Here is a 16,558-nt window from a genome sequence, read left to right as displayed (position 1 = left end):
TAACCGATTTTGATGGAATTTGGTACAGAGTTAACTTACATCCTGGGGAATAAGTTAGGTACTTTTTATTCCGGAAAATCAAAGAGTTCCCACGGGATTTAAAAACCCAAATACACGAAATAATGAGAAAGAAAGAAGAGAAGAGAGAAGAAAGCAAGGCGGGGTATGAGGTGAGGGGACGCCCCGATTGCCATCTCGACCTGTCGTGCACTATATATCTTCTTTTCAATAAGTATAGGTAGGTAAGTACGTCAATAGTAATTAATGTTATAACTAACACCAAAAATATATTATCATGCCTCGGTTTCATGTCTGTAAAATTGTTTGTGTTAATAAATCTCCTCGAAAACAATCGTGTTTTAACACGATTCCTTGTTGTAATTTGTAATAGGCATCTCCCGCATTTCTGATACACCTCAATAAACTGACGTAAAACGAAAGAATAATCTTCTTATGACATGATATATGTATATTATGTTATGGCTAAGAGTTGGTTAAGTATTCCGGTACTTCCTCCACTTGAGCATTATGACGTTATGATATGAACGTGCATATTGCTTAGAGGCTCACAACTGATCACAGGTTTCCTCTCAGAATGAGAAAGGTTTGGTCATAGTCTACCATGCTAGCCAAGTGCAGACTGGGACATAACTACTACTGATTAACTAATTATTGTTAGTTGAAAATTCTCAAATTAGTTAGGCAACATAATCACAGATCTCAACGTTTATACGTATACACGATAGGCACTTGTCCGGCAATTTGCCCCGTAACGGAATTACGTCAGCAATGCTGCGTTTCCGCCCACCAGCGACAGAGATGGTCACAGACAGCCACGATACATGTAGCACTGTATGAGACACTGACTAACATGCTTATTGCTTAGAGGCTGCAAATGACACATCACAGAATGCGAACAGTTTTGCCATATACTACCACTCTAGCCAAGTGTGGATTGGGACATAACTGCTACTGATTAACTGGTTGTTAGTCAAAAATGCTCAAATTAGCTAGGCAACATAATCACAGATCCGTGTACAATGGGCACTCGTGCGGCAATTTGCCCCGTAACGGAATTACGTCAGCAATGCTGCGTTTCCGCCCACCAGCGACAGAGATGGTCACAGACAGCCACGATACATGTAGCACTGTATGAGACACTGACTAACATGCTTATTGCTTAGAGGCTGCAAATGACACATCACAGAATGCGAACAGTTTTGCCATATACTACCACTCTAGCCAAGTGTGGATTGGGACATAACTGCTACTGATTAACTGGTTGTTAGTCAAAAATGCTCAAATTAGCTAGGCAACATAATCACAGATCACTACATACGTTTATCCGTGTACAATGGGCACTCGTGCGGCAATTTGCCCCGTAACGGAATTACGTGAGTTGCGCGTTTCTGCCCACCAGCGATAGAGATGGTCACAGACAGCCACGATAGATGTAGGACTTTATGAGACAATGCTCTCAACCGATAGAAGTCCACTGCTGGACATAGGTTTGAAGGACTTCTACAGCTACACACCACGGTCTTGCACCGCCTAGAACCAAACGGCTCCCTGCGACTGGCTTGATGTCGTCTGTCCACCTATTGGGGGGTCTTCCAACGCTGCGTTTTCCAGCGCAAGGTCGCCATTTTAGCACCTTGGGATCCCAACGTCTATCGGTTACACAATAGGCACTTGTGCGGCAATTTGCCCCGTAACGGAATTACGGTGAGCTATACGCCGTTTCCGCCCACCAGCGATAGAGATGGTCACAGATACCCACGATACATGTAGGACTTTATGAGACACTGACTAACATGCATATTGCTTAGAGGCTGTAAATGACACATGATCTACCCATCGCAGTCTCCTCTCAGAATGACAATGGGTTGACCATCAACCACGCTATGCTAAGTGCGGATTGGCAGCCTTTGAGAGCATTATGGAGAACTCTCAGACATGCGCTCTGGCGATGGTCTCTTCACCGTTATACCGTGACGTCAGCACTAGACTGAAGTTTCGAGCTGATGGTATATTTTAATTTCGGCTGACGTCAAAAGGACGTCATTTCGATATTAACGAGACATGGTTCCAGCGCAATAGCAATTTGCGGTACTTATACTCTGAAAAGTACACAAAAACTACTTTTTAGGACTCGAACACGCAACCTCAAGATCCGCAGTCGAATAAGCTACTAAGAAGGCAAAGTTCATATATTATATCATCGAAAAAAATTAACATGAACGAATCGCCTCACTAGTTTAAGGTCGTCCTATCAAAGGTAACCACTAATCTGGTGCAACATGTGGTTGGTCGCGGTCGTGTTGCTGGTGCTCAACAGTTCGTTGACGCAGCAGCTGCCCTGGTGGAGCAACGCGGTCTACTACAGGATCCTCGTGGACTCCTTCAAGGACTCTGATGGAGACGGCCTGGGGGATATCCAAGGTCCTACTTTTATTATACCAGTGGATAATGCTTATGATTTGTCCCTCACTATTTTGAGATCGTTCCATTGAATCATCATCATCATGATCAACCCATCGCCAGTTCACTACCGAGCACAGGTTTCCTCTCAAAATTAAAAGGGTTTATGCCATAGTCTGCCACGCTGGGCAGAGCAGATTGGCATTAGAAAGAGAATGAACGTGAATGAATCGCCTCACAAGTCCAAGGTCGTCCATTGATTGGTCGAGGTTGCTGGTGTTTAACAGCTTGTTGGCGGAGCAGCTGCTGGTGGACTTTGCTCAGACTTAAGACATTGTTAAAACGAGACAGCGTTATATCGCTGGCATAAATCTGTCTCGTTTTAAGCAAATCAGAGCAAAGTCAAAGTGCAACTGTGCATTTAGACAAATCCATAAGATTATAGCTCTCGAGTTTTTTTGGGGGAGAGTGTCATTATCTCTCGGAAAATGAATCAAAGGAATCATTATTCAAAATAATTCTAACATGAACCTACCGGAAATCGAACCCATAACCTCTATTACAAAACGTAACATGTAAGTACATTTATGATTTTCATTTATTCAATGGCAAAAATAAAATACCAGCAATAATTTATGCCATATTGTCATGCAGAGTGCCAAAACCACTTGTAAAAGTGACGCGAATAAAAACAACCCTTCAATCGGGTGTAAACTAGGGGTAAATGTGGAGTACAGGGGTAAATGTGGAGCAACAGAGCAAAGTGGGGTAAATTCGACAATCACGCGGCGCGCCGCGTTGTACGCTCAGAGGTTGATGTTGATTTATTGTTCGGGCGTGTGGTGAGTGCGACTCCATCCAATCGCGCTACAAATTACATAATATTGATTTGCTTCACGTAAATAAGCTTATAAAGCATTGTTAGGGTTCCGTAGTTAAACAAAACAAACACTCTTATAATATTATATTATATAAATATACCTATATAAAGTTCATTTTTATTTTTATTTATAGTTTCGTTTAGTACCTACGTCTGTCTATCTGTATATATGTTGTAGGTAGGTATTTCAAAAATCTATATCTGTATGTATAAAATTCAAAGTCCTGACTGACTGACTAACTGACTTATATATCAACACACAGCCTAAACCGCTGGTCCTAGAGACATGAAATTTGAAGGGTGTGTTCTTTGTAAAGAGTAGATATCCACTAAGAAAGGATTTTTCAAAATTTCACCCCTAAGTGGGTTAAATGGGTGTTTGAAAATTATGTTGTCCACGCGGGCGAAGTCGCGAGCATAAGCTAGTGTATATATAAAAGCGAAATACCACTCACCATCGACATAGGAGGAAAAATTCTTTGCCACTCACTCACTCACTCACTGACTAATCACGAAATGTTAGAAACTATAAAGTCTACAAACTTGAAATTTGGAAGGTAGGCTAACTGTAGGACGTAGCTGTCAGCTAAGAAACGGATTTGAGAAAATCCTCCCCCCAAAGGACTTTACTGACATCGACTAAAATATGTTCATTCACAAACAGGAACAATGAAACAGCTAAGTTACGTGCGTGCGTTGGGCGCTGATGCAGGGATCCTGTCGCCGATATTCGCCAAGTGCCGACTGTGCCGCTCCTGGCACGGTGGACTTCACTGACGTCGATGCGAGATACGGAACCCTCGACCAGCTCAATAGGCTCGTAGAGAAAGCTAAGAAGCTGGGTAAGTATCTTTTATTCCTAGGTGGCTCGTACCTAATTTTTTTATGGGTTCCTTTTTTCCTTTTGAGCTACGGAACCTTAAAAAACTTCTGGAAGTCAAAGCTGTTGATTCTTTCATTTATTAAAGCTTTAAACATAAACGATATAATATGAATAAAGAGGAAGATTTAGATTAGAGTAGATCTTTCTAAAAAGAAAGCAGTGATAGCCCAGTGGTTAGGACGTCCGCCTTCTAATCGGTGAAGGAAAATATCGTGAGGAAACCTGCATGCCTGAGAGTTCTCCATAATGTTCTCAAAGGTGTGTGAAGTCCACCAACCCGCACATGGCCAGCGTGGTAGACTATGGCCAAACCCTTCTCTGACAGGAGACCCGTGCTCTGTACTCGTAGTACAAGATTTTACGTCTCACCAAACGAAACCAAATTCGAGAGTCGAAATATTTCCGCGTTACAGTAAAATGGACCTAAACAGCCTTGAATTGAAGTCAAATATTCAATGCCACTGATTTTAATTTCGCAATATTTCCGCTTGGAGCGCTGGCTGTAGAAGTGTAGACAAACTTGAGCTTTAAAACAAGGCATTTAAGATCCAGTTTACTGTAACGCGGAAGTATTTCGACTCTCGAATTTGTTTTGGTTTGGTGAGACGTAAAATCTTGTACTACGGGTACTGTAGTGATCCGGCGATGGGTTGATCATGATGATGATCATGAGATCTTTCTACCCACAGAGCTGAAGCTTCTTCTAACGCTGCCTCTACAGACTATCAGCTCGGGTTGCGAGCTGTTCAATTTCAGTGTTGAACGTAGAGCTGGGTACGAAGATAAACTTGTTTGGAGAGATGGAAAGGAGGATGACCCACCGGCGGTAAGGGATATGACTTCGAGCAAGAACCACATTATTAAAACACGTTTGATATATCCAGCCGCGAAAATTCAAATTTTAGTTAGTTTTTCGGAAATAGTAGACTAATCAAACGTCGAAGGCTTATAACATTTATGCATTTACATGTTTTTCCATAAAAAATTTGGTCACAAATACTCATTTACTGGAATAATTTCGTTTTTTTTTTTTTATTATTATTACAATAAAACTTAAAGCTAGCCTTATCTAATTACTATATAAATCATGACCGCGTGGAATGGTGCCAAGAATACTGGCTGCATTTCCGCGCTGGACAGCCAGGCTGATCCGTTGCGCAAAAAATGAGCCAGCCCTTCTGTCACCAGATGAGGCTATTAATCGCGGTGAAATGTCTCGTAAAAAATTTTTTGCACTAAGACTCCATGGCCCCAGGGTCTCCACGGAAAACGGCACAAAAATGTAACTATCTATAAGACAGGCATACTTGCGCCGCTTGCCGTTTTCAGCTGTTTCTCCTGCGGCTCATTTACTTCATATTTGTGCAAATCTGGGAAAATTCAGAAAATTATCTCTCAGGAGCAAATACTTAATAGGACTTGATTTTTGGTATAGAGATAGTTGAAAGGACGAAGAGTAACATAGGCTACTTTTTATCCCAGGAAATCAAAGAGTTTCCTCGGGATTTTTAAAAACCAAAATTCACGCGTGCGAAGTCGCGGGCATCAGCTAGTAATATTATAAATGCGAAATTGTGTTTGTCTGTCTGTCTGCTGCCTCGCTTTTCACGGCCTATCCGTTCAATCAATTTTAACGAAATTTGGTACAGAGATAGCTTGCACCCTGGGAAAGGACATAGACTTTTTATCCCGGAAAATCAAAGAGTTCCCACGGCATTTTTAAAAACCTAAATCCACGCAGAAGAAGTCATGGGCATCATATTATAGTCTTAAATATATAAAAGGAAAAGGTGACTTACTGACTGACTGCTCGAACTACTGGACGGATCGGGCTGGGCATGATGTACTTAGCTATTATGACGCTAATGACTTAGAACGGACTAGCTTCTGCTTGCGACTTCGTCCGCGTGGACTACACAATTTTCAAACCCCTGTTTCACCCCCTTAGGGATTGAATTTTCGAAAAGCCTTTCTTAGCGGATGCCTACGTCATAATAGCTATCTGCATGCCAAATTTCAGCCCGATCCGTCCAGTAGTTTGAGCTGTGCGTTGATAGATCAGTAAGTCAGTCAGTCACCTTTTCCTTTTATATGGTTAGATTTTTGAAAATTCAACTTCTAAAGGGGTGGGTAAAATAGGGGTTTGAAATTCCTAGTCCACGCCGACGAAGTCTCGGGTAGGTATATACTAGTTTTTAATTTTAAAAAAGTTTTCAATTCTAAGCGAGTGTAGCCTAGCAAAATTAGTAAAAAAAACATTTAAAATTTGTTACCAAAATCGAAATATAAAACACAAAGATATAATGTTCACCATAATAACATGTCTGTAATTTGGGATTTAAACAATTTACGTAAAAGCACTGAGATATAAATAGAACATACCTAATATTTTTTACAAATTGATTTCAATTATTATAATCGATACTACAATTACTCGCACGAAATGCTTTCGCTAGAGTTTGGTAGATATACCTACAAGCTTTTCAAGTTCTGTGTTTCCCTCGTGTTATCTGAAACTTACAATCCCGAGGTAGGTATTTGTAGCACACTTTCGCGATTTTTGCCACAGCTTCGGACACGTCCCATAGTTTGGTTCACGCTTGAACCACACGAGTAGATATATAGACCTGTACCCATAGTACAAGATTTTACGTCTCAACAAACGAAACCAAATTCGAGAGTCGAAATACTTCCGCGTTACAGTAAAATGGACCTAAACAGCCTTGAATTGAAATCAAATATTCAATGCCACTGATTTTAATTTCGCAATGTTTCCGCTTGGAGCGCTGGCTGTAGAAGTGTAGACAAACTTGAGCTTTAAAACAAGGCATTTATGATCCAGTTTACTGTAACGCGGAAGTATTTTTACTCTTGATTTTGGTTTGGTTTGGTGAGACGTAAAATCTTGTACTACGGGTACAGAGGGGAAGCTTCATACTAGCGGCTGGCTGTAGGTTCACTCACTCTAGCGCAGCTCACGCACACCACGACGTGTCACGGACGCTACGTTTCGAACCACGGACGGACTGGGCGCAAACGGAGCGTCCGTGACACGTCGTGGTGTGCGTGAGCTAGTGTGAAGCTTCCCCTCTGGTCTATAATATCTACTCGTGTGCTTGAACCTTGTGTTTTATTTATTTATTTATTTTAAATACTTGTAATACCTAACTGTAAATTATTAACTATTCATATTCTATGTTTGGGAAAGCACTGGCCTCTAAGACACGGGATTTCCTAGTTTAGGGGTCAGGATTCCACAGAGATGCACTGTACCTACTGAGTTATTTAAATAAAAAAATTATTATTATTATTACAAACATACAAACAAACAAACACACTTTCGCATTTATCTATATATATATATAAGGAAAAGGTGACTGACTGACTGACTGACTGACTGACTGATCTATCAACGCACAGCTCAAACTACTGGACGGATCGGGCTGAAATTTGGCATGCAGATAGCTATTATGACGTAGGCGTCCGCTAAGAAAGGATTTTGGAAAATTCAACCCCTAAGGGGGTGAAATAGGGGTTTGAAATTTGTGTAGTCCACGCGGACGAAGTCGCGAGCATAAGCTAGTTATATTATAGTATTGTAGCATAGAAGTATAGATAGATTATTTTTCAAGGCTGAAGAAGGAGTAGACCAGTGGATTTGGCACGAAGCAAGAGCTGCATACCACGGTGTTGCCACCAACAAAGAGGTACTGTTAAACCTGTGCTCCGACGCCGTAGTAGCCATGTTCTCAGATGTGCAATGCTCTTGGTTGAAGCGAGGGTTGGCAGGAGTTCTCCTGCACCCTGACTTCGTGTTAGACCATAACTGTGGGGTGCAGCTGGTGAGGAAACTGACCACTGCAGCTATGGGCTGTGCTCGAAATGCTAATATGGATGCACCGTAAGTTTGGTTTCGTATTTTCAAAATCAGTAACCCTTATTTCGCTCAACGGTTGAGCCTTGCCGTTCAGCGAGGTAATAGCGCCAGTGTTTTGGGCACAATGCCCATAAATGACCATTTGGACGGCGTATATTTTTTGTAAATATAAATTTTTTAGTGATAAGTTTTTCTGTATGTATATTGTATATACTATATATAGTTTTTTTTTGTTGTCTACTTAAAAATAACCCTTCAGTACCCTTATTATAAACTAGCTGATGCCCGCGACTTCCTACGCGTTGATTTAGGTTTTTCAAAATCCCGTGGGAACTCTTTGATTTTCCGGGATAAAAAGTAGCCTATGTCGCTCTCCAGGTCTTTGACTATACCCATGCAAAAAATCACGTCAATCCGTTGCGCCGATGTGACGTGATTAAAGGACAAACCAACAAACCAATAAACTAACAAACAAACACACTTTCGCATTTCTAATAAGGGTACTGATGCGAAACTGTATTTGTTTGTTGGTTTGTCCTTCAATCACGTCACAACGGTGCACGGATTGACGTGATTTTTTGCATGGGTATAGTCAAAGTCCTGGAGAGTGACATAGGATACTTTTTATAGGGTATAGGTAATTAAAGACCATGGGAAAGAAAGAAAGAAAGAAAAAACGTTTATTTATACAATTGGTGCCACACATCACAACTTAAAACTAAGAGCTGGTTATTCCGGCGCTTCTTCCACCTGAGAACAAGCAAAAGAAGCGCCGGAACAAACTGTCATATTGTGTGGCACAACATAGGCTATTTTTTATACCGGAAAATCAAAGAGTTCCCACGGGATTTTTCGCGGGCATCAGCTAGTCAAACATATACAACGGCGCCTGTAAAATATAGCCAACCAATGCACTACTTAAAACATCTATCTTTCTTTTCAGGATAATACTAGTTGAGACCTCGCTGGGACCGGAAATCGGCGCTAAGTACTACGGGGAAGGTGCAGGAGCCAATAGCGTGATAAGTTATGGTCTCGCCACGACACGGAGGCGAGCGGCGCCCAACTTGGCACTAGACTTGCACGCCTCGTTGTTGTACCCACCGCAAGATATGGCCCCTACTTGGACCGTAAGTCCACTGTCAATATTATGCTGTCGAAATAAACGTTAGAACATACCTGAAGTAGCTTTATAAATCGGTGTCAAATACTACGGGAAAGGTTCAGGTTACGGTCTCAGAGGTAACCGGCACCAGTTCGGTGCCGGTTACCTCTGAGGCACTATAACTTGTTCAGGGAGTCGAGCTAACAGAGCGCACTCTCTCTTGCACAATTGTATAGAAGTGAAAAGGATGCACTACGACTCGGATCGTTATTAGTCAGTGGGTGTGATTAACTTTACAATGGGTAAATATTGGCACCGATTCAAAGCACAACCTAATTTTAGAGTATTCGCACCCTCTTCTTACTATTGTAATATGAAAAGGACAGAAGCAGTTTGACATTTCTAAATTTAATTTTTAAATGGTAAAACCCGTGATTTTAGCGCGCAGTCGCGAACCTACCGTTTAAATTTGTATTGTGCATTTGTGGTATTTAGAGTCTTTAAATGTGAAAGTCATGTTCCGTTCCTTTTTTAGCATTAGTAAAAAGAAAAGGATGCAGATACTCTAAATTTAGAGAGAGACTAGAGAATCGTGACTATTATCTGTTGAAATAATAGAAAACACTTAAGAGTCTTATCACGCGATATAAAGTAGCAATTCAACTATGACGCTGTAAATCGGAGCTAAATACTACGGGGAAAGTAAATATTATAATGTTTGCGTAGATCACAACGCGAACATTGTATAATATCGACAAGCAAAAGGTATACATATACACTTGGCGCCAAGACCAGACAGGCAATTGTCTAAAACCTGCATCAATCATGATTACAATCTCAATTGTTCTGATTGGCTGAATTTGTGCGATTCTTGTTGCAACAATGCATTGTAGCCAATAGTGAGCGAGCGTTAACCAATCAGAGATGATTGCGATCGTGACATTGTAGCTGTCATTCTCCCGCAATCGCGCAGTCGTAGACTGAATAAAAAAGCTAGACTTAAGTACTGTGTAACCACGATTGAGATAGCGATAGCCCGACGTAACGATGAATAACACGACAGTTACCATTGTTTAGTAGTCACTATTTGTATTAACCGATCAACAACATTTGTATTAAACGTTTTTTATGTGAAAACAAGTACATAACTAATGAGAAATACAATGATGCCACGAATTCTCAAAGTTTGTTTTGCAAGTAAAGTTGTATTCCTTGAAAAAAATCGGTTACACGATAAGGGACAAAAAATAGGTTAGATGCGTCTTTGTTTATCACATTAGTAACTTTATTTATGCTCTCTTTTTAGTGTGAATGAGAAAGCAAACGTTCCTTTGTCTAGATTTTTTACTCCATCTACGGCAGCAGTACAAAAGATACACATGACAAGAGATAGCCGCCAAGTTTGGCGCTCAACCTGGGAGCTTTAGCACTCGCCGCAAGATACGACCCCCCACTTGGCTCGAGAGTGTACCCTAAATACCGAACATGCTGCTATCCAAATAAATCTGCCGTAAGCCGTGCGGGGTCTTGCTTTGGGATATTAGTTTTGATATACGGCTCTATTTCACACATGGTTTTGTTCTAGGTCCTCGTATGTGCTTCCTAAATGCTCCAAATTGCTTGACAAGGTGTTACAAACATAACAAGCACTAGTTTGGAGGCGTCTGTCCTTAAACGTTTTGCGTCATCATTCCTCATACGTATGGCTAAAGTTTGGAATACCCTTCCACGATATGTGTTTCCTACCAATTACAACCCGGGTATCTTTAAAACAAGAGTGAATAGGCATCTTCTAGGTAAACGCGTCCCATCTTAGGCCACATCATCACTTTCCATGAATTTAAAAAATCTACTACTAAAATTGACACCAAAATTCCTTAGTACGCTGCTGTCAGTCAATACAACTAATAACCTAAGATCTTAGTAGGAGCCAAACGTTTCTTAACTTTGATTACCTATCGTTTTCCAGACCAGTATAACCAACCAAAGTCGAATAGCAACACGCTATGGCAACGAAATGGTGGACGCAATACTTCTCCTTGCTCTCACACTGCCCGGGGCAGTTCTCATCCAACAAGGAGACGAGTTGGGGGCAGCAGACACCATCTTGGAATGGGCAGATAGTACCAAATGTTGGCCCACAGAAGTGCACGCATCAGCTGCCCCGTTCCCTTGGGACGACACTCCTACAGCCAGCTTCACGTCAGGGAAACCTTGGCTGCCATTGGCCACGAATTACAGATATGCCAATGCGAAGACAGAGTATGCCAATGATTTGAGCCATGTTGGTGTTATGAGGGTTGCGGCGGCCACGAGGAAGTCACCGGCTATGGGACCACATGTGGAGGTAATATAGGAAATAAAGGGTATTCTTTCAAAACATGAACGACTAGCTGATGCCCGCGACATCATCCGAGTAGAATTAGGTTTTTTTAAAATCCCGTTGGAACTCACCTACTACCAGCAACCTACTATCTGAATAATACATGGATGATAGATTGTATGGATGATTTATTTATAGTCAACTGTAACAAAGGTCGATGAAACCGACATTTCAATCTGTTCTGATTCTAAATGATCGTATTGTGTACCTGCAGTTGATGCCATAATGCGGCCTTATTTGATTTGTATGCCAATCTAATATTCAATATTTGGATTCCATAATGACCATAATTTGGATGCAAACACTAGAGTATACCTATATAAGCAAACTATAATAAAAGGTTTATACCGCTTGTGAAACATATTTTTGGTCAATTATCTACATTATCATCAACTCATCGCCAGCCCACTACTGAGAACGGATCTCCACTCAGAATGAGAGAGGTTTTGGCCAATTATAATTTTCATAATAATAATAAATTTACATTTCATTAAGTAATTCAAGTGGTTACCTAGTGGTTAGGACATCCGCCTTCTAATCGGAGGTCGGGGGTTCGATCCCGGGCACGCACCTCTTACTTTTCGGAGTTATGTGCGTTTTAAATAATTAAATATTACTTGCTTTAACGGTGAAGGAAAAGATCGTTAGGAAACCTGCATGCCTGAGAGTTCTCCATAATGTTCTCTAAGGTGTGTGAATTCTACCAATCCGCACATGGCCAGCGTGGTAGACTATGGCCAAAACCCTTCTCACTCTGAGAGGAGACCCGTGCTCTGTAGTGAGCCGGCGATGGGTAGATCATGATGATGAAGTAATTCATACATTATTCCAGATAAATCGTTTTGGCGACGCTTTAGCAGTTTTGAGATGGGGGGGAGCGGGAACTCTACTGGTGGTCACAAACTTGGGCTCAGGACAATCAGAAGTCTATCTATCAAAGATCCCAGGTCTTCCCCAAGAGATGACAGTAGCCGCCAGTTCTGGAGGATCCAGTTTATCTTCTGGATCGCATGTGAATTTGGACAAAGCCCTGAAGTTAGCAGCTGGGGAATCCGCCCTTTTAGCTGGGCCTTCCAGACATTGTGGCGGACCAGGACCAGTGGACAAAATAACTAACAAACTGACAGAAGGGTGGCAGAAGATTAACAAGTACTTTGGCAACCTGTAGAACTTCTACACTACGTTCACTATCCTGCAGTTATGTAGTCAAATACTCAATAGTGCGAACCATTGAGTATTTGACACTAACATATAAATTATAAAAATCTATAATTTTTTGAAAATAAAATATAGCCTATGTGAGTCAGGAATAAAGTAGCTTTCTACTATGGCCCGGACTTCTCCCCACATCGCGTCGTGCATTTCATCCCCTTTGTATTTTCTGTATGACCTATTTTCATCCGAGTCTTATGAACCCCATATCATTTACATAGGTGCCTACTTAAGTGAAATTATGTTCTCTGTAAGGCAAAGGAGTTATACTTTAATTTACGTCATGATAATATTAAGTTCTCTATTGTTGTACTTAGTTTAATATCTTCATTCTATAGTTACCATATTTCGAGTATGACTTTATTTAAGAGGTAACTTATGCGACTATATGGCGCAGTGGTAAGCGCTGTGTCTTATTAGTGGGAGGTCCAGAGTTCGATTCCTGGCAGGGGATTGGAATTTTATAATTTCTAAATTTCTGGTCTGGTCGGGTGGGAGGCTTCGGCCGTTGCTAGCTACCACCCTACCGGCAAAACCGTACCGCCAAGCGATTTAGCGTTCCGGCACGATGCCGCGTACAAACCAAAACCATAAAAACTGCCATACCCCTTCCACTGCATCATCACTTACCACCAAGTGAGATTGCAGTCAACGGCTAACTTGTATCTGAGTAAAGAAGTAGCAAAAAAAAACTTTTACTTACCTACCTAATCGAATATCGAATAAAAAAAAATTATATAAACGAGTTTTTTTTTTCAATCCTTTACATCTCGAGCTCGTGAGTTTTCAAATCTATAAACTTGACATCCATTTACGGTCTAATGTCCTAATTTATCAATTTATTTGCGACCTCTAGTAGTTGGTTCTTCTAAACACACTTTTGCTGTAGAACACGCGCTTTTTATGGCCACAACTCCGTAATGAACACCACCTGTTTCATTTCTTACGGTTTTTTTTGTAGTTTAAGTCTAACTAATCAAGTGTATACGCCCTCTACCGGTGGTTTTCAAGCACCTGTTTCATTTCTTAAGATTTTTGTAGTTTATACTTAACTAAATAGTAGTCTAACTAGTTGTAGTAGTACGCTCAAGTGTGTGCGCCCTCTACCGGTGGTTTTCCATTGACAGATATCTTAGACATGTCCTAGTTCGCGGTACATTTTGTACCTAAGTCTAAGATGGATTTGGAGTGGAATAACCATAGTTTCTCACAGTTATTTGTTACTTTATATAAGAAAAGGGTATACACCGGCATTTCCACGCCCTCTATTGACACATTTCAGTGGGAAAACTCTGCGGTTTCCACGGTTAACTCCATGTTGGATTTTCGCGTAGTTTTTCGTCGATTTATATCCGATTTGCACATAATGCCAACAACAGAATCGCTGGAGGAAGATCGCATGAGCAGCAGTGGAGAATTCATAGCCACGACCACTCTGTCAAGAGTGAACGGTGGAGAAGAAAGAATGTCCGAATTTCGTGGTTTAAAGAGTTTAAAGTAGGCAACTGTCAAGAGTGAACGATTGAGACGAAAGAATGTCCGATTTTCGTGGTTTGAAGACTCTAGAGTATGGAAAGGGGTACGTACAGAACTTGCTCTTCTCCGCATGTGCGATGGAGGCGGCTAGGCAGGCGGTGAGCGCAGTGAGCACGGCTCGCGCCCTCATGGCCGCGGCACGGGCTCGCGGGGGCCCGGCGCGGCGCGGACTGGCCCCCAGCTATCGACCACACGCCGCCGCGCGCCGTGGCGACAGTGCACATGCGCACTGCTCGCGATCCTCGGGGGTTGCTAGCTACCAATTGTAGATTAAATAAATACGTGATTTGCCCTTTCAAAAAATTCACAAAAATTACAAATCGCAAAAAGGAGATCGCCCGTGAACAGGCCCTCTTTTGTGGCGTCGGTCGTGTCAAAACTTAAATTAATTTTTTTTAAATGTATTATTTTTTTACGATTATGTTTTATAACGACTTTTTTTCACTCTATTATTGAAAATATCCACAATTACAGTTAGAATCGTAAACATGCATTTATTTTGAAGAAGTATTAATTAAATATTATAACCTCAATATCAGCAATATAAAAAATAAGATTTCTTTATAACTAGGGTGAATAAATAGAAATCGTTTGCAGAATATAAAGAGTTAATTATTTGTCTACAAAATAAAATTAAAACCATGGTGACATAACAATTATATTAGGGGGGGCCCAAAGCTCCTAAGAAAATGGGCAATCTCTTTTGATAAATTCCGTAAACGGAAGAGACTAAGGGTGAAATCTACCACTCTATAGATTGCTTTGACGAGACAGATTTATATCTCTCACATAATAATTAATCTGTCTCGATTTAACTCAAACTTAAGTCTAAGAAAAGTCAAAGTGCGCTGTATAGATCTCACCTTATTATAAATGCGAAAGGTCATGTCTCTCTGTCCGTCTGCTAGCTTTTCACGGCCCAACCCTTTAGCCGACTTTTTACTTTGCAAGTTACCGTTGAGCTATGTCAGTTACATGATACCGACGCGACATAGCTCAACGGGTTGCGAAGCTTAAGTGGCAAGGGGCAGGGCGCATAGTTCGTAAAACCGATAGGCGTTGGGGTCCCATGGTGGTTGGACGACCTCGCACCGGAAGACGCAGTGTTGGAAGACCCCCACTAGGTGGACGGACGACATCAGACGAGTCGCAGGGAGCCGCTGGATTAAGGCGGCGCAAGATCATGGCGTGTGGAAGTCCCTACAGGAGACCTAATACATTGAAGTAATGTTACATATTAACATTAAGTGTTTTATTATTTATTGTTATTTTTTGTTAATTCTGACGTTGAATTGTAACTGAAATTTATGACTTACTATTTGATAATTTAATTACTATTTTTTACAATAATTACTTAAGTAGGTACCTTAAATTTGTAAACTGATTTATTCTATTTTTATTTTATTATTGTAAACTGATTTATACTATTTTTATTTTATTTTTGTGATTTTACTTTTGTAATGACATTCAAAAAGTGTACTCCGTATAAAACTCCGTATTCTTTGAATAAAATATTTGATTTTGATTTTTTTTTTATGCCCAGCAGTGTGGACGTCTATTCTATCGGTTGATAATGATGGTGATGATGATCATATCAGTAATCATCAGTACTATCGCCTGTTTTCGTTATTGCTAGCGTTCTGGTTACATCCTGTCCTATATTCTTACTCAGAATGGATTAGATAGCGGCATGAGTCAATATACTTATCACATACTAGCAGTTGCCCGCGACTTCGTCCGCGTAAAATTTCTGGTTTCTCATGAGGTCTCAAATTTTCCCGCTGCAAAAGGCCTCACGTACCTACTCACTCAGTCTTACCTTAAGACACGAAACCCAGAATACCTAAATGCCAATTTTTATATCTCTAACTTCAAAAACATAGGATTTTCATATAACTTCTCAACCCCCATTTCACCCCCTTAGAGGGGAGAATTTAGTTAGATCCTTTCTTATCTGATACCTACCCCCTAGAATAACCTACGTTTCAAATTTCAAGTAAAAATAACAATAGTTAGAACTTTTCTATAAAAAGTTTTCCCCCTATTTTACCGCCCTTAAGGGGGGAATTTCCTAAATTGACCTATACAGATTTTTATTATTTAAAGCTAATAACCGAAATGTCGATTTTCATGTCTCTAACTTCAAAAACATAGGACTTTCATACAACCTTTCAACCCCCATTTTACCCCCTTGGGGGGGGGGGGGGATTTAGTAAGATCCTTTCTTATCTGATACTTACCCCCTAGAAAGAACCTACGTT

At 40.8% G+C, this 16,558-nt stretch overlaps 1 protein-coding gene and 1 pseudogene across 1 annotated transcript in view; one reads left to right on the top strand and one right to left on the bottom strand.

Moving 5' to 3' along the window:
• The window catches only part of loaf (lost and found), a 113,651-nt gene extending 99,171 nt beyond the window's left edge, over window positions 1-14,480 (bottom strand). The window contains exon 1 of the mRNA XM_069500981.1: window positions 14,349-14,480. Within this exon, the coding sequence (XP_069357082.1) occupies window positions 14,349-14,427 (79 nt within the window). The 5' untranslated portion in view covers window positions 14,428-14,480. The remainder of the gene's footprint in view (window positions 1-14,348) is intronic.
• On the top strand, window positions 2,301-15,822 carry LOC117987288 (maltase A3-like; annotated as a pseudogene).
• The last annotated feature ends 736 nt before the right edge of the window (window positions 15,823-16,558 follow it).

The sequence above is a fragment of the Maniola hyperantus genome, chromosome 1, assembly GCF_902806685.2.
Source record: "Maniola hyperantus chromosome 1, iAphHyp1.2, whole genome shotgun sequence".
NCBI lineage: Eukaryota > Metazoa > Arthropoda > Insecta > Lepidoptera > Nymphalidae > Maniola > Maniola hyperantus.
This window is presented reverse-complemented; position numbering and strand designations above follow the sequence as displayed.